Consider the following 19,650-nt stretch of genomic DNA (forward strand, 5'->3'; position numbering starts at 1 on the left):
TTAGACAACATCTGAGGCCCTGTACAGTCCTTTACTGTAACTGGGTCCAGTAAGGCGAATTCAGAGAATGTTTTTGAGTGTTTACTGGATGCCTGGCATGGTGCTCAGGGAGATTGGTACGTTAAGTCCAGTTGTGTTGAAACTTGTTTAAAAACCTCCCTATTAAATCCCAGCTACTCAGGAGGCTGAGGCCTGAGAATCACTTGAACCCTGGAGGCAGAGGTTGCAGTGAGTCGAGATTGAGCCACTGCACTCCAGTCTGGGCGACAGAGTGAGACTCTGTAATAACAACAACAACATCCCCCCAAAAAACCAACCTACTATGGTAGTATCAATGCTGTGATAGTCTTGCTATCTTAATACATGTAAATTCTTAACATATACTCATTGTTAATGTTCGGTGTTTAGTATTCTTAAGAATGTTTGGCGCTGGGCGCTGTGGCTCACGCCTGTAATCCCAGCATTTTGGGAGGCTGAGGCAGGCGGATTACCTGAGGTCAGGAGTTTGAGACCAGCCTGGCCAACATGGTGAAATTCCTGTCTTTACTAGAAACACAAAGATTAGCTGGGCGTGGTGGCACATGCCTGTAATCCTAGCTACTTTGGAGGATGATGCAGGAGAATTGCTTGAACCTGGGAGGTGGAGGCTGCAGTGACCTGAGATTGCTTCAGTGCACTCCAGCCTGGGCGACAGAGCGAGACTCTTGTCTCAAAACAAACAAACAACAAAAGAATATTTGGGGCCGGGCACGATGGCTCACACCTGTAATCCCAGCACTTTGGGAGGCCAAGGCGGGTAGATCGCTTGAGGTCAGGAGTTGGAGACCAGCCTGACCAACATGGTGAAACCCTGTGTTTACTAAAAACGCAAAAATTAGCCTGAGCAACAGAGCAAGACTCTGTCTCAAAAAAAAAAAAAAAAGAATATTTGGTTTAATTAAGAAGGAACCTTATTAATAGTAGTAAAGTCAGTCAGCCAGCTGAATTGCCACATACAAATTGTTGATATTAGGTATCATTTATTAAGGATAATATTCTACAATAGCAATCTTTTTAAAAATTTTAAAATCTCAAACTGGAAAGGATGTCTAGTTCATTCTGTGCTTCAGTCCCCTCTTCTGATTTACTTGTTTAAAAGCTTTTTGTTGGCCGGGCGTGGTGGCTCAAGCCTGTAATCCCAGCACTTTGGGAGGCCGAGACGGGCGGATCACGAGGTCAGGAGATCGAGACCATCCTGGCTAACATGGTAAAACCCCGTCTCTACTAAAAAATACAAAAAACTAGCCAGGCGCGGTGGTGGGCGCCTGTAGTCCCAGCTACTCGGGAGGCTGAGGCAGGAGAATGGCGTAAACCCGGGAGGCGGAGCTTGCAGTGAGCTGAGATCCAGCCACTGCACTCCAGCCTGGGTGACAGAGCAAGACTCCGTCTCAAAAAAAAAAAAAAAAAAACTTTTTGTTTTCTTCTCTGACTTCTGTTTTGCTGCTGATAATTAAGGACAATAAGTATAACAATAAGTGTAATATGGTAGTTTGCTAAAACCAAAACAATGTTTTAAGTAATGCATATCATTATGTAAACCTACATAATAGTTAAATATTCACAAAGATAATCACTTAATGGAAGTTTTATATCCTCTCTTTTTTGGCAGTGCAATTAAAATGAAAAAAATAAAAAGTTTTATATTTTGTTTATATGTACATAATTTTAATCTAAATTGTGATGTGGTTTTCACTTTAGCATTTTTTGGAAAGTAAATCAAAAAAGACAAATACAAAATCACGTGTATCTTCTACAAAACCGATATGTAAATTCTAAGGTTTTTGTCCTTTTGAAATTGCTTAAAAGAATGCATAGAACTGGTCTGAGTTGGAAAGGATCTATGAGGGATTTCCTTGGAGACCATGGATGAATAATATGTTGTCTTAGTTCCATGAAGTAATCTCTGGGGATAGTTTTTGAGTTAGGCCTGGCAATGTTAGAGATACATAAAGCGAGCCTCGTTTTATTGCTGGGCGCGGTGGCTTACACCTGTAATCCCAGCACCTTGGGAGACTGAGGCGGGCAGATCATGAGGTCAGGAGATTGAGACCGTCGTGGCCAACATGGTGAAATCCCGTCTCTACTAAAAATACAAAAATTAGCTGTGCATGGTGGTGCATGCCTGTATTCCCAGCTACTTGGGAGGCTGAGGTAGAAGAATCACTTGAACCAGGGAGGCAGAGGTTGCGGTGAGCCGAGATCGCGCCACTGTACTCCAGCCTGGTGACAAGAGCAAGACTCCATCTCAAAAAAAAAAAAAAAAAAAGAGCCTGGTTTTCAATGGTTCTGAAAAATGCTTTAATACAAGTGTAGAATGTTGGTCAAGTTTTGCACTTAAACAGCCTGTGAATTTACCACATTTCTAGTTTAAAATATAATAAGGGCTTTCAGAAGTTAAATGAACATTGTTTTGAGGGCAGAATTCAAGCTGGATGCTAGAGAAGGATCATGAAAACCCCTTCATTGGAGGAGTGCTGTGAAATTATTTGATCTTGGAATTTTTTTTTTTTCCTCATTTTGAGACAGTTTCATTCTTATTGCCCAGGCTGGAGCTGGAGTGCAGCGTCTCGGCTTACTGCAACCTTTGCCTCCTGGGTTCAAGCAGTTCTTCTGCCTCAGCCTCCTGAGTAGCTGGGATTACAGGCACCCACTACCATGCCTGGCTAATTTTTGTATTTTTAATAGAGACGGGGTTTCACTGTGTTGGTCAGGCTGGTCTGGAACTCCTGACCTCAAGTGAACTGCCTGCCTTGGCTTCCCAAAGTGTTGGGATTACAGGTGTGAGCCACTGCGCCTGGCCTGATCTTAGAATTTGAAGGAGAGACTAATATTTCATGGGTAAAAACAATGAAAAGTTAGCTTTCTGTAATCTAATACTGTAGAGGAGTGGGATTTATTTAGAATGTTTAAAGTATCTTGGGCAGTCCAAGAGTGCATATCACTTATTTTTCTTTTCCTTCTTTCCTTTTAAGTGGAAGTTCACTGATGTTAGAGATCATAGGTGGCATTGCCTACTTTTTACATATTCTGTCATGTTTAGTGATCTGTCAGAAGGGCTGCAGCTGTTCCCAGTTTTGGCTTAAGCCATGCATGGGCTTTATAGGAGATGTAGTCTTCACAGTGAGTTGTTATTTGTAGCTGTGTTTTTGTTGTTTATAGCTTACAATAATGCAGTATGCTTTTTATTAACATCATTTTCTTTTTCTTTTTGCAGTGATTATTTATTCAAGTTACTTCTGATTGGCGACTCTGGGGTTGGAAAGTCTTGCCTTCTTCTTAGGTTTGCAGTAAGTTGAAATTGAAATGCCTTTACAATTAATGGTATACTTAATGCCATGTATGTTTTCTAGGTAGACAAAAAAAATTAAAGTTTTATTCAGAATAAGTTAATTATTCCAGAATTTATATATTTAAGGACTCCAAATATGCATCCCCAGTGGTATCTTGGACTGTTAAAAAATATTGCTGCTCTTAAATTCAGTGAAGTATGGTTTTAAAGTCAGAATGTCTAATATTTTTGGTCAGAGTCAAACAGCAGTTCCAATATAGGCACCAAGTTAAAGGGGTAGTTGTTGGCCTGTGTTGAAAGTGACTTGATGAAAATAAACCTTAAAGTTAAACTTTGGTAGAATAAAAAGAAAAAGCAGAGCCATGTGGTGCAGTGGCCCATGCCTGCAATCTCAGCTACTCAGGATGCTGGGGGTGGAAGGATCACTTGAGGCCAGGAGTTTGAGACCAACCTGGGCAACATAGCATGACTCTGTCTCTGGGGGAAAAAAAAAAAAAAATTAATTAATTAAAGAAAAAGTAGAGTCCTGGACAAACTTTGTTGGCCAGTGGCATAGTTCTAAATGCTGAAGCTGACAGAGAGACTTCAGACAGCAGAATCCACAGTGTCCTTCATAGTCTTTATCAACTACCTTTACATTTAGCATGTTTCCTGGCCAGGCGTGGTGGCTCATGCCTATAATCCCAGCACTTTGGGAGGCCGAGATGGGTGGATCACAAGGTCAAAAGATCGAGACCATCCTGGCCAACATGGTGTGAAACCCTGTCTCTACTAAAAATACAAAAAATTAGCTGGGCGTGGTAGCACATGCCTGTAGTCCCAACTATTTGGGAGGCTGAGGCAGGAGAATCACTTGAACCCAGGAGGCGGAGGTTGCAGTGAGCTGAGATTGCGCCGCTGCACTCCAGCCTGGCAACAGAGCAAGACTGTCTCTCAAAAAAAAAATATGTGTGTGTGTGTGTGTGTGTGTGTGTGTGTGTGTGTGTGTGTGTGTGTGTGTGTGTGTGTGTGTGTGTGTGTATATATATATATAAATTAGCGTGTTTCCCTTCTTACTGTCTAGATCATTGTTTCTCAGAGCAGGGACCAAAGACTCCTGGGGGTTACCAAGACCCTCTCCGGTAGCCCATGAGGTCAGAATATCCTAATAATACTAAGACATTAGTATTTGTAAGGAAATATTTATTTGGTAATAATACTAAAATAAAAGATGTTTGCCTTTTTCAGTGATGACATTGGCTCTGGTAGTACAAAAGCAATGTGGGTAAAATTGCTGGTGGCTTGGTACACATCAAGGCAGTGCTAAGCTCCAGATTGTACTCATAGTGATGGCATTCTTTACCTCTGTGTACTCACAGGAACAACAACAAACCCTGCCATTTTTATTGAAGAATGTCCTTGACAAAACAGTTAAAATTATTAATTTTTGAAAAATGTTGATCCATGAGTATTCCTTTAAAAATATTTGTGAAGAAATGGGAAGTTCACATAAAACTTTTTTTTTTTTTTTGAGACAGAGTCTGACTCTGTCGCCAAGGCGAGAGTACAGCGGCATGGTCTCTGGCTCCCAGGCTCAAACCATTCTCCCACCTCAGCCTCCCAAGTGGCTGGGACCACAGGCATGCGTCATCATGCCTGGCTAATTTTTGTATTTTTTGTAGCGACAAGAGTCTCACTTTGTTGCTGAGGCTGGTCTCGAACTTCTGAGCTCAAGTGATCCACATGTCTCAGTCTCCCAAAGTGCTGGAGAAAGCACTTCTGACTGCATACTGGCTAGTGTGTTGGTTATTTTGGAAAAAAGAAAAGCATTTATAGTTTTTTGAGTTGTAAGCTGAGCTAACTGCTTTATTTTTTTCCATGGAATACCATTTTATTTTATTTTATTTTTTGAGATGGAATATTGCTCTGTTTCCCAGGCTGGAGTGCAATGGTGCGATCTTGGCTAACGGCAACCTCCACCTTCTGGGTTCAAGCAATTCTTCTGCCTCAGCCTCCCAAGCAGCTGGGATTATAGGCAGCAAGGCCAGCTAGTTTTTGTATTTTTAGTAGAGATGGGGTTTTACCATGTTGGCCAGGCTGATCTCGAACTCCTGGCCTCAGGTGATCCGCCTGCCTCAGCCTCCCAAAGTGCTGGGATTACAGGCGTGAGCCACCACGCCCGGCCTTTTTTTTTTTTTTTTTAACTTGAAAGCAACAGCTAACAGACAAATTAGATTAGAATTGTACAGAATTGGCTATTTGACATATTTTCTCAGATGAACTGTGATAGTCATTTCAAGGGAAGTAGCTGCAAGCATTTGTTGGCTGAAATAAAATTTAAGTTTACAATGGAAAATTAGAATTTGAAAAAACTTACAGTTTACTGCTTGACAGTATCCTAAATACATACGACTTTTCTGATGAGTGCCAATATTAATGAAGGTTATTTAAAAAATGTGAAATATTGTATAATTCTTTTTATATAACAGTTAAAAATAAAACCATGAAGTACTAGAATAAAACATAGGTGGCTCTTTAATCTTGGTGTATGAAGATATTTTCTAAAATAAGAAAAAATCAAAGAAAGAAATCACTGCTACATTTGATTGTATTAAAATTAATTTGTCACGGGCACAAAAATGTTAGAAAACTAATGGCACTAGCAAATAAATATATATGAGGATTGGTATTCTCAATATGTAAAGTACATTTGCACATCAATAAGAAAAGAATGTTTGTCCTAATGGAAGTAGTGGCAAATACATCAGCAGTCAGTTGAAAAAAGAAGTAATACAAATTGCCAGTTGAGTGCAGTGGCTCATGCCTGTAATCCCAGCATTTTGGGAGGCTGAGGCTGGCGGATCACCTGAGATCAGGAGTTTGAGACCAGCCTGACCAACATGGAGAAACCCCGTGTCTACTAAAAATACAAAATTAGTTGGGTGTGGTGGCGTATGCCTGTAAATCCCAGCTACTCTGGAGGCTGAGGCAGGAGAATCGCTTGAACCTGGGAGGCGGAGGTTGTGGTGAGCTGAGATTGCACCTTTGCACTCCAACCTGGGCAACAAGAGCAAAACTCTGTCTCAAAAAAAAAAAAAGCAATACAAATTGCCAATAAACATGAAAAAAAAGCTCAACTTTGTTTGTAATTAAACGCCTTTAAGTTAAAATTAGGTATCATTTAATTTTTATTAAATTGGCAAATATTAAAATTAAGAATAATTCTTAAGCAACACTCAGTAGGTGGGAAGAATCTAGCTGTAGCCTGAGGTGTTTGTGCTTCAAGGAAAACCCTCTCTGGGATGCCCATTGCTTGAAGTCAGAGGTTTTCCAGTGCTGCCTACATAGTAGGATACCTGGAAAGTATTTTTAAAATGCTGATCCCTATATCCTCAAAATATTAATAGAGACAGTTGTGATGAGGACTATAATAAAGAAATGTGCAATAAGTTTTGGGGGCACAGAGGGAAGAATCTGTTGGCTGAGGAGTTGAAGAAATTGGGCACTCAGTATTGCCTGAGCTTAAAATCAGATGAATAAATGCCATATGACCTTGGGGCTGGGGAGTAAATAGGGTTATGCAGAAAGAGATAACTGAGGCTTTTGGGCAGAAGGAATAGTAACAGCTCAGAGGCGTGGGAGTTAAGGTCATTTAGGGATTTATAAGAATTCAGTATTTCTTTCTTTTTTATTTTTGAGATGGAGTCTAGTTCTGTCGTCCAGGCTGGAGTACAGTGGCACGATCTCGGCTCACTGCAACCTCCACCTCCTGGGTTCAAGTGATTCTCCTGCCTCAGCCTCCTGAGTAGCTGGGATTACAGGCACCCGCCACCACACCCAGCTAATTTTTTTGTATTTTTAGTAGAGATGGGGTTTCACCATCCTGGCCAGGCTGATCTCGAACTCCTGTCCTTGTGATCCACTCACCTCAGCCTCCGAAAGTGCTGGTATTACAGGCGTGAGCCACCATGCCCCGCCCATGTTTCTAAAAATGTTTTCTATAAAATGACATTGCCATTATCAGCCTACAAAATACGTTTTCCATTGGTTGTTTTGTTGCTTAGTCTTTTAATCTAGAGTTTTATAACTTACCATATATATATATACACACACACACACACATATATATATATATGTATTTTTTGGAGACGAAGTCTCGCTCTGTCACCCAGGCTGGAGTGCAGTGGCGTGATTTTGGCTCACTGCAAGCTCCGCCTCCCGGGTTCATGCCATTCTCCTGCCTCAGCCTCCCGAGTAGCTGGACCTGTAGGCGCCTGTCACCACACCCGGCTAATTTTTTGTATTTTTAGTAGAGACGGAGTTTCACTGTGTTAGCCAGGATGGTCTCGATCTCCTGACCTTGTGATCCGCCCGCCTTGGTCTCCCAAAGTGCTGGGATTACAGGTGTGAGGCACCGCGCCTGGCCTTTATTTATATATTTTTTTATGCCATTGACTTTTTTCAGAAACTGGAGCATTTGTCCTGTAGATTGTCTAGTATTTTTTATTTGTTATTTTGCTTCCTTGCGATGCCCTTATGCTTATTTGTTTATCCCTCTTTCTGTAATTAGAAGATCTAGAACTACACTATCCTTAGAGTGGCTACTAGCTCTTTGTAGCTATTTAAATTTAGATTAATTAAAACTGAAAAAGTTTGGTGGCTCACACCTGTAATCCAGCACTTTGGGAGGCCAAGGTGGGAGGATTGCTTGAGTGCAGGAGTTCAAGGCTTCAGTGAGCTGTGATTGTACTCTAGCTTGGGAGACATCGAGACCCTGTCCCATTAAGGGGGAAAAATAATAGAAAAACAATAAAAAATTTAGTTTCTTGTTTCACAAGCCGCATAGGGCTAATGGCTGCCATATTGGCTAGCACAGCTTATAGAACCTTTCCACTGTCACAGAAAGTTCTGTTTGGCAGTGCTGTTCTCATTAGACTTGATTCGATTAAGGTCCATCTTTGTTGACAGAATACTTATTAGGTGGTGCTTTGTGGTTCACATAATGATAGCCTGGTCTGTTCATTCATATATCTTTTCACAAGAAATATTTTTATTCCATTCTTAATAAAATTTCGTGGCAGGTACTTGCGAGAAGCAGTTATAATTTTTTTTTTTTTTTTTTGAGACGGAGTCTCGCTCTGCCGCCCAGGCTGGAGTGCAGTGGCCGGATCTCAGCTCACTGCAAGCTCCGCCTCCTGGGTTCACGCCATTCTCCTGCCTCAGCCTCCCGAGTAGCTGGGACTACAGGCGCCCGCCACCTCGCCCGGCTAGTTTTTTGTATTTTTTAGTAGAGACGGGGTTTCACTGTGTTAGCCAGGATGGTCTCGATCTCCTGACCTCGTGATCCGCCCGTCTTGGCCTCCCAAAGTGCTGGGATTACAGGCTTGAGCCACCGAGCAGTTATAATTTTAAAAGTTTAACATTGGGTTAAAAAATTAACAGGAAACATACATTCACAGGAAAGCTTGTGCACAAATGTTCATAGCTGCATTATTCGTAATAGCCAAAAAGTGGAAACAACCCAAATCAATTTATGAATAGATAAAATGTGGTATATTTGTACATGTAGTATTATTCAGCCAATAAAATGGGCCAGGCATGGTGGCTCACACCTGTAATCCCAACACTTTGAGAGGCTGAGGCAAGGGGATCACTTGAGGCCAGGAGTTTGAGACTAGCCTGACCATCATCACAAACCCCATCTCTACTAAACATACATAAATTAGGCAGGTGTGGTGATGCATGCCTGTAGTCCCAACTACTCAGGTGGCTGAGTCATGAGGATCGCTTGAACCTAGGAGACAGAAGTTGCAGTGAACTGAGATCATGACAGTGCACTCCAGCCTGGGCAACAGAGCAACACCCTGCCTCAAAAAAAAAAAAAAAAAAGAATGAAGTAATGAAGTTGTGTTGCATGGTATAACATGGATGAACCTTGGAAATGTTCTGCTAAATAAAGGCAGACACAGAGGGCCAGATATTTTGTGATTCCATTTATACGAAATGTCCAAAATTGGCAAATCTAAAGAGACAGAAAGTAGATCAGTGGTTGCCAGGGTGTGAAGACGGGTTCTTTCTGGAACGGGTACAGGGTTCTTTCTGGAGTGATGAAAATATCCTGGAATTCGTGGTTGTAGTTTGCAACCTTGTGAATGTATAAGAACCACTGAATTGTCCACTTCAAAAGGGTGACTTTTATGTTATGTGCATTATATCTAAAAAAAAAAAAAAAATCATTAGGAAGCAAGATTGACTTCTGAGAAAAAGTTCATAATAGTGGAGTGAAATGATTGTTGTTTTGTGGTGAATAAATTGGGTAGGTGGGTCACAAGAGTTTTGCTGATTAGTGATTAGAAAAATTATTCATAATCATTGAAAATATAAAATATTTTTCTATATAATGTATGTAAAGAATGTGGCAAGAGATGATGTTTGGAAAAAATAAAGAATGGCTATTGTAGAGATCTTAAGGAAAGAAGAAACTACAGTTAAGTAGTGCTTTCGAATCAGAATATAAAGAAAGTACTGAAAGTGGATGGAGTGACTGTTGTCAGCATGTTATACTTTATACATTTCATTCATAAACTTGGACTGTAGATAAAAGTAAACATGATTTTTTTAATTTACTCTTGAACAGCAGTTTTTTTTTTTCACTTAGATTTGCATCTGCTCCACTGAACAACACATTTAATTGTTAATTATTTCCCCCTTCAGGATGATACATATACAGAAAGCTACATCAGCACAATTGGTGTGGATTTCAAAATAAGAACTATAGAGTTAGACGGGAAAACAATCAAGCTTCAAATAGTAAGTGACTTTTGGCTAGTAATTTTTTTGGAATTTATTTTGGCAAATTTGTAATGTATTATTTTGTATATATTTAATATGCGAACAATTGAATGTAAAATGTCTTAAGAATCATGTACTTAAGATAGAATAGTAGAATAAGAATTATTTAGATTAAAAATATGTTTTCAAGATTACTTAAGCCTCACTGAATTTTCTGTTTATGAAGCAGAGAAACTCATGTTTTAAGTCAAACTTGGTCCTCATCTTTTTCTTTTATCGGGGGAAATCTAAGTTCAAGTTTACCTTGTCCTACAGTGCAAATGTTACAGACCATTTTTGTTTGTCTTTTACTGTGCTAAATGCATGGAACATTAAAGGAACCCTAGGAAGAGATTGTTCATATGTGGCTCAGTTGAAGAAAAGTACTTATGTAGTTCTGTTTTAAGTATTTTTATTAGATAGTGTGCACCAACTCTGTAGAAACACGGAATTTTGTTGGAAAGGAACTTAGTTTTTGTAACATGTTCATTTTACTGCTCAAAAAAAATGAATGCTGAAAGATTTAATGACTTGCCTACAGTTACTGGTAGAACCAAGTGACCGAAGCTCTGTCTTCAATATTTTGTGTGTCTGTGCCATCCTATCCCCCTTACCCATCTTTATACCCCCAGCCCCCAATTAAATATAGGCAGGTATAATAGTTCAGTTGTGCCTCTTCAGTATGGGTCTGAGTCCTGTCAGTGTGGACATATCTGTGGTCTTTTAAAAAATAAATCTCTCAGTAGTTTTCAGAGTAGGCTATTAGCAAGAAGTAGGCTATAAACACAGGAAACCAGTGACTGCCCCTTTTCATGGAACTGATGACACGTGGAACTGGAAGGAGTCCTGTATTAGGAGTCAGAAGACTTAGATTTGTTGTCTTGGATCTCGTGTTTACTTGTTAGAGAATCATGGGTTTGTGTCTTGGGGGAAAAGGCCGAAGTAACCCTGAGACCCAGTTTCGTTTCTAAAGTGAGTGTGATGACACCTGATTTACTAATTTATAAGGTAGTTGTGAGAACCAAATCTAATAGCTTTATGTATGTGACAATACACGTGAAAGCCCTTTGTAAACTTTTGGGCAGTATATAGATACTACTTATGATATGACATGCCCAGATAAATGGGTGTTTGATAGGTTAAGTTGCTCCCTTATATGATTCTGATGAGGAAAAGAAGGTATGTTACAAAAGATAGGTGGATGTGGGTATTGATATAAGTAAATACACTTGATGTGTCAAATTAGGACTTGCAAGGATTTAGTTTTCAGAAATAGCTTGAAATACTTTCAATCAGTGAACAAATTACCATCCATATTTTTTCCCGCTATATAAGTACATTATCAACTTTTTATTTGGCAGCATAAAGAGTACATAAAGATCTACCCAAAACTGTACTTTAAAGTACTGGTATGGAATAATTGTATTATGTGTGTGTGATCATTGGCTTTCATAAGATTTGGGTGTGTATTTGTATGTGAAACATTCATATTTTGTTACTTTCCTGTGGCTGGAGGGGATCTTATGGACACTCTTTGTCTTTCATCTTTAATAGGAATTTCTTTTCCATGCCTGAAGGCCTCATTTTGAACATTTTGTTTGTGTTTTTTATTTTTTGAGATACAGTATTGCTCTGTCTCCCAGGCTGGAGTGCAGTGGCGCGATTTCAGCTCACTGCAACCTCTGCCTCCTGGGTTCAAGTGATTCTCCTGCCTCAGCCTCCCTAATAGCTGGGATTACATGTGTGTACCACCATGCCCGGACAATTTTTTTTTTTTTTTTTTGAGACAGAGCCTTGCTGTGTCGCCCAGGCTGGAGTGTAGTGGTGTGATCTCAGCTCACTGCAACCTCCTTCTCCCAGGTTCAAGTGCTTCTCTTGCCTCAGCCTCCTGAGTAGCTGGGATTATAGGCATGTGCCACCACGCCCTGCTAATTTTTTGTATTTTTAGTAGAGACAGGGTTTCACCATGTTGGTTAGGCTGGTTTTGAACTCCTGACCTCATGATCTGCCTGCCTCAGCTTCTCAAAGTGCTGGAATTACAGGCATGAGCCACCGTGCCCGGCCTTCGGATAAGTTTTGTATTTTTCATAGAGATGGGGTTTCGCCATGTTGGCCAGGCTGGTCTCAAACTCCTTACCTCAAGTGATCCACCCATCTTGGCCGCCCAAAGTGCTGGGATTACAGGCGTGAACCACCACGCCTGGCTTTTTGAACATTTTTAAGAGGCTTACCATTTTTTCAAAGTAGCTAGTTCCATTTTATATATAACTTCGGCCAGGCATGTTGGCTCACACCTGTAATCCCAGCACTTTGGGAGGGCTAGGTCAGAGAGTCACTTGAGGCCAGGAATAAACATAGCTCCTGTGACCAACCTGATCAACATAGAGACTCCATCTCTACCAAAAAAAAAAAAAGCCAGGTGTGGTGGTCCATGCCTGTCATGCCTGTAGTCCTAACTCCCCAGGAGACTGAGGTGGGAGGAACGTTTGAGCCCAGAAGACTGCAGTGAGGCAAGATTGCACCATTGCACCCCAGCTTTGGGGACAGAGTGAGACCCTGTCTCAAAAACAAAATAAGGCTGGGTGCAGTGGCTGTCCAGGCGTCGTGGTTCACGCTTATAGTCCTAGCACTTTGGGAGGCCAAGGTCGGCAGATTGCCTGAGCTCAGGAGGTCTAAGACCAGCCTGAGCAACATGGTGAAACCTAATCTCTGCAAAATATACAGAAAAAAAACACAAAAAACACAAAACCTCTAGTTGCCAGTTATTTTTATTTATTTATTCCTAGTGATTCCTTTTTTTTTTTCTTTTTTTTTTTTTTTTTTGAGACAAAATCTCACTTTGTCTCCCAGGCTGGAGTGCAGTGGCACTATCTCAGCTCACTGCATGATTCTTTTTTTTTTTTTTTTTTTTTTTTTAAAGGCAGGGTCTCACTCTGTCGCCCAGGCTGGAGTGCAGTGGCGCGATCTCGGCTCGCTGCAAGCTCCGCCTCCCGGGTTTACGCCATTCTCCTGCCTCAGCCTCCCGAGTAACTGCGACTACAGGTGCCCGCCACCTCGCCCGGCTAGTTTTTTTTTTTGTATTTTTAGTAGAGATGGGGTTTCACCGTGTTAGTCAGGATTGTCTCGATCTTCTGACCTCGTGATCCGCCCGTCTCGGCCTCCCAAAGTGCTGGGATTACAGGCTTGAGCCACCGCGCCCGGCCCTGCATGAATCTTTTAGAGACATGTTAATTCTTTATATTGAGCTTAAGCCTGTTTCCTTTTACTTCTGTCTCTTCTTATTCCTCTGCCTTGTGGAGCTGCCTGAATCAGATTAATTCCTCTTTTATTGGCAAGCCTGCCCTTCAGATTGATCTTATCACCACCTTTCTTCTACCTCTGAAGTTCCTCATTCTTTCCTGTAATGATATTTTCAGAACCTTGTGCAGTTTGGGTTATTCTTACATTTTATAAATGCCTTTTATTAAATTTGATTTCTTAAATCAAGTATGAGGTAAATCCTGTCTTGATTTGGAGCCTGAATGAATTTCTCTCTTGAAGTTCAAAGGCTCATGGCCCTTTATTATTATTAATCAAAGACATAACCATTTGTTGTTTCAGTAGCCATATCATTTCTGGTTTGGGTCTTAAGGTTTTTGATTTGTTTGTTTTTAATTAAAAGAGGGGTCTTGGCCGCATGCAGTTGCTCACCCCTGTAATCCCAGTACTTTGAGAGGCTCAGGCAGACAGATCACTTGAGTTCATGAGTTCAAGACCAGTATGGGCAACATGGCGAAACCCTGTCTCTACCAAAAACACAAAATTCAGCCAGGCATGGTGGTGTGTCCCTGTAGTCCAAGGTACTCAAGAGGCTAAGGTGGGAGGATTGCTTGAGCCTGGAAATGGAGGTTGCAGTGAGCCAAGATCATGCCATTTGCACTCTAGCCTGGGCAACAGAGCGAGACCCTGTTTCAAAAAAAAAAAAAGGTCTTACTTTACACTTCTATGACTGGTGTTCTAAAAATCTAAACAGGCCAGGCGCGGTGGCTCATGCCTATAATCCCAGCACTTTGGGAGGAGGAGGCGCGCAGATCACGAGGTCAGGAGTTCATTACCCGCCTGGCCAGCATAGTGAAGCCCCATCTCTACTAAAAGTACAAAAAAATTAGCTGGGCATGGTGGTTCGTGCCTGTAATCTCAGCTACTCAGGAGGCTATGGCAGGGGAATCGCTTGAACCCGAGAGGCAGAGATTGCAGTGAGCCAAGATTGCGCCATTGCACTCCAGCCTGGCGACAGAGTGAGACTCCATCTCAAAAAAAAAAAAAAACAACCAAAAATCTAAGCACAAGATTTTACTTTTAATCCTATCTTTTCCTCTTGCTTGGCTTCAGTAATCCTTCAAGTTTTCTAGATCTTTTCAAAATCTTGATTCTGTTGATTTATATTTTAATTATCTTTTCCTTTCCGCTTTTCCTGTTCAGGTGTGACATCTGGGTCTTTATCTGAGTTTTGTTAGATTACAAAACATTCAGCAAGGTAGGGCAGGTACTGAGTCCAGTTGTATACCATGGAAAGCCTCTTTCTGTGATTGTTCATTCAAGAGGCTTTATGAAAATGTCTATATTACACCAGGCACTTGGAGGTTACAGAGATGAATAAAACATAGCCCATTAAGAGGCAGACAGTGGGAGAGACGAACATGGGAAAAAGTTACTCTGATTATGAGGGGTAATGAGAATTACATACAAAGGAAAGTACTGTTAGTACTGTTAGGATTTAGAGTCAGGAAAGTTTTCAGAGTAGCAAGGAAACGTCAGAAATTTTACTCTTTCTGCCAGGCATGGTGCATGTATTATTCTGTTCTCACACTGCCACAAGGAACTGACCAAAACTCGGTGATTTATTAAAAAAAGGTTTAATTGACTCAGCTCTGCATGGCTGGGGAGGCCTCAGGAAACTTACCATGGCAGAAAGGGAAGCAGGCACGTCTTACATGGCAGCGGGCGGGAGAGTGTGTGAAGGAAGCGAAGGGCGCTCAGATCTTGTGAGAATTCATTCACTGTCACTCGAATGGGGGAAACCGTCGCCATAATCCAATCACTTCCTTCAGTCAACAAGTGGGGATTATAACTTGAGATGAGATTTGGGTGGGGACACGGAGCCAAACCGTATCAGTGCCTGTAGTCCCAGTTACTTGGGAGGCTGAGGCAGGAGGAACACTCGAGCCCAGGAGTTCAAGATCCGCCTGGGCAACATAGCAATACCTCCATTAAAAAAAAAAAAAAAAAAAAAAAGGAAATTTTACTTTTTGGATGCTATTGCTTACTTTAGTCAGCTATAACTTCTTGTTGACTTTTTAGTCAAAAAACAATTTTTCCTTCTATCTTTGTGAAAGGGGTTGGTGAGCAAGGAAGAAAAGGAAATTATTTTATTGAGCAGTTTCTATAGTCAGGCGCATTTTACAAACATTAGTTCATTTTAAACCCCTTTAGCTGTTGTACAAGGTGAATACTATCTAGCATTTACAGATGAAGAAACTGTTAGGTGATTCTCCCTAATATTAAATAACCAGGAACCTAGATTTGATGTTTTGAAGTCAGGGTGGCTTGATTCTAGAGTTCATGCTCCCTCCAAAGATACACTGAAAGACTTTGAGCCTCTTTTTTTCTTCTTTTATTGAGACAGCATCTGGCTCTGTTGCCCAGGGTGCAGTGGCATGATCTCAGCTCACTGCAACCTCTGCCTCCTGGGCTCAAGTGATTCTCCTGCCTCAGCCTCCCAAGTAGCTGTGACCACAGGCACACACCACCATACCTGGCATACCTAGCTAATTTTTGGGTTTTCTAGTAAAAGACGAGGTTTCGCCATGTCATGAGACCAGCAATGCCCAGACTGGTCTCAAACTCCTGAGCTCAAGTGATCTGCCTGCCTTGGCCTCCCGAAGTGCTGAGATTACAGGTGTGAGCCACCGCGCCTGGCCTTGAGCCTCTTTATTGATTACTGTCTAACTAGTCTTCTGAGCTCCCAGGCTTAGTAATTTGGACAGAAAAGGAAATAAAGCTGTGGTGATTTGTATTTTTGTTTATTTGCTTTTTTAGATTAACAATTATTGACATTTTACATTATTTGTCTTATTCTAGTAGTAGAGTATATTAAATTATAGACATTTGATATTTTACTCCAAAATGCTTCAGTATGCATCTCTATTTTGTTACCACATCAAATAGAACTGACATTAATTCCTTAATACCCAGCTCATCTTCCAGTTTACCCAAAATTGCAACTTGTTTTTAGCTCTATGTTGGCTGGGTCAGGAAAAGAAAGCGATTTCACTGAATACTACTGAACATCTGTTTTTTTTTAAGTTTTGTCATTTAAAATCTTAGTGAGGCTCAGTCCACGATCATTCCCCTTGTTAAAACCAAGGCTTTGTCTGGGCAGGGTGGCTCACGCCTGTAATCCCAACACTTTGGGAGGTCAAGGCAGGTGGATCACATGAGGTCTGGAGTTCGAGACCAGCCTGGCCAACATGGGGAAACCCCGTCTCTACTAAAAATACAAAAATTAGCCTGGTGTAGTGGTGGGTGTCTGTAATCCCAGCTGTTCGGGAGGCTGAGGCAGGAGAATCACTTAAACCTGGGAGGCGGATGTTGTAGTGAGCCAAGATCACGCCATTGCACTCTAGCCTGGGAGACAGAGCAAGACTCTGTCTCAAAAAAAACGAAAACAAAAACAACAAAAAAACCAAACCAAAGCTTTTTACATCTAAAAATTGAGTTTGCGTCTAGATAGTTTTAACTTTTTTTGTTTTGTTTTTTAAGAGATAGGGTCTCCCTCTGTCCCCTAGGCTGGAGCACAGTGGCAAAATAATAGCTCACTGTAACTACAAACTCCTGGGCGTAAGCAGTCCTCCTAAATAGCTGCAACTACAGGTGTGCACCACCTTGCGCAACTAATTTTTTTAATTTAGTTGAGACAGGGTCTTGCTGTGTTGCGTAGGTTGGTTTCCAACTTCTGCCCTCAAGCGATCCTCCTGCTTTGGCCTCCCAAAGTGCTGGGATTACAGGCATGAGCCACTGCACCTGGCTAACAGTTTTCTCTTTTTTTTTGAGATGGAGTCTCGTTCTGTCCCCCAAACTGAAGTGTAATGGTGCGATCTCGGCTCACTGCAACCTCCGCCTCCCGGGTTCAAGCTTTTCTTCTGCCTCAGTCACCCGAGTAGCTGGGAGAGTACAGGCGCGCACCATGCATGGCTAATTTTTGTAATTTTAGTGGAGATGGGGTTTTAGCATGTTGGTCAGGCTGGTCTCGAACTCCTGACCTCGTGATCTGACTGCCTTAGCCTCCCAAAGTGTTGGGATTACAGGCGTGAGCCACCGTGCCCAGTCCCAACAGTTTTTTTTTTTTTTTTTTTTTTTTTGAGACAGAGTCTCGCTCTGTTGCCCAGGCTGGAATGCAGTGGCCGGATCTCAGTTCACTGCAAGCTCCACCTCCCAGGTTTGCACCGTTCTCCTGCCTCAGCCCCTTGAGTAGCTGGGACCCGCCACCTCGCCTGGCTAGTTTTTTGTGTTTTTTAGTAGAGACGGGGTTTCTCCGTGTTAGCCGGGATGGTCTCAATCTCCTGACCTCGTGATTCACCTGTCTCGGCCTCTTGAAGTGCTGGGATTACAGGCTTGAGCCACCGCGCTCGGCCCCAACAGTTTTTTTAAACCCAGAACTATAATGCAATAATGTTAGCATTTGTTTTTGGAATTTGAGCCTAACTAGTTGAAAGGCAGTTAAGTTGCTCTTAAAATACATTTTATAAAAGTGTTTGGAATCATCTTCCTTACATTGTTTTCTCTAGGATGAAGACAACACCTGGCCAGGCATGGTGGCTCATGCCAGTAATGCCAGCACTTTGGGAGAATTGCTTGAGTCCAGGAATTTGAGACCAGCCTGGGCAATATAGCAAAACTCCGTCTCTACAAAAAAGAAAAAATTAGCTGAGTGTGGTGGCATGTACCTATAGTCCCAGCTCCTCAGGAGGCTCAGGTGGGAGGATTGCTTGAGCTGGGGAGGTTGAAGCTGCAGTGAGCCATGATCATGCCACTGCACTCAGCCTGGATGACAGATCTGAGACCCTGCTTGAAGGGGGGAAGAAAAAGACACCTGCTTGGGATAATTAAAGTTCTGTCTTGACTGGTAGTTATTTGAATCAGGTCCCTCCAATGCTAATTTAATCATGGTAGAATGTGCAAGCAAGTGAGTTTGTCTTACATGGAAGAGTTCTGTGTTCAAGGGCTTTAGGCCAGTGACATTCCTCAACATGGTGCTAAAGGCGGTAGGGAATGTGAAAAGTATGACATACTTCCTGCTCTCAACAGCTTGTAATTTTAGTATTATCGTAAGCTCAGTTGTAGGTACTACCTTCTTTTCTGGACTTCCAGGTACTTATTACTGTGCAATATAGTGGTATGAGTTGAGGACTAATGTTTCTATATCACATCCTGATAATCTCCACAGTTATGAAAACTAAACTATTTCCCCTCCCTCCTACACTTTTCCCCAACTTTATTTTAATGGAATTGTTTGGATTTCTTGATTGTTTTGTAATAGTGGGACACAGCAGGCCAGGAAAGATTTCGAACAATCACCTCCAGTTATTACAGAGGAGCCCATGGCATCATAGTTGTGTATGATGTGACAGATCAGGTAAGTTCCAAGAGGAGATTGTGTTACAGTGACCAAGTAGGAAGTCATTATTCGATTAATGTAAGATTCATTTACTACTTCGCATATAAGCCATCAGTATTAACTTTATGGCAGAAAACTTTGTCCACTCAAATATAAATGTGAATCACTTAAAAGACATTTTTTTTCCTGTAATAAATAGAACATTAGTAATAAGTTTTACATTTGCTTTCAAGGGATTCTGGTTGTATTTATTATGAACTAAATAACTGATCAAATAGCCAAGACTCTAACATATAGGCAAGAGTTTGTAGGGAATCGTGAGTTGCTTGACTTATATTGTATTCTTGGTGTTGTTAACAGGAATATGGCCTGGTAATCAGAATTGCTAAAAGAGGGATTTGCGGGTCTCTGCCTGTGGAGGATGTGGTTCAGAAAAAAAGGATTTGAATAGGATAAGCTGTAGGAGGATCTTAGTATGAGAATGAGTATCTGAAGATTAGCTGTGAGAGAGGGCAGGGTGATGGAGGGAACAATCTGGGACAGTGAAGCATGTACTCCAGGGGCCATAACTGTTTTTTTGTTATTATTATTTTTAATCAGAAACTTAGATTTCGATGTCCTTTCTATCAAAGGACAGAAGAGAAACATTCAAAATTGGAATTTATTTTTCTTTTGGCAAATGTTAAATCTCACCTCTAATATGAAATCATAGCTAATTAGGAGATAACTTACATGTAAACATTTTGATTCAGTGCCATTAGAAGTGCTGGGTGGGTGATATCTGCAAGAGAAAAAAATGATGCTAGTTTAAAAAAATCTCTAGTCATATTGCCGTGAAATACTTTTAAATGAAAAC

The 19,650-nt window shown here is 41.3% G+C and overlaps 1 protein-coding gene across 3 annotated transcripts in view; it reads left to right on the forward strand.

Moving 5' to 3' along the window:
• The window catches only part of RAB1A (RAB1A, member RAS oncogene family), a 47,183-nt gene that overhangs the window by 23,914 nt on the left and 3,619 nt on the right, over nt 1-19,650 (forward strand). The window contains 3 exon segments of one of the 3 annotated variants that reach the window (NM_001257272.1): nt 3,254-3,326; nt 10,022-10,117; nt 18,717-18,812. In NM_001257272.1, coding sequence (NP_001244201.1) covers nt 3,254-3,326; nt 10,022-10,117; nt 18,717-18,812 — 265 coding nt within the window. 3 annotated transcript variants of the gene reach the window in all.

Source organism: Macaca mulatta, chromosome 13 (assembly GCF_049350105.2).
Source record: "Macaca mulatta isolate MMU2019108-1 chromosome 13, T2T-MMU8v2.0, whole genome shotgun sequence".
Lineage (NCBI taxonomy): Eukaryota > Metazoa > Chordata > Mammalia > Primates > Cercopithecidae > Macaca > Macaca mulatta.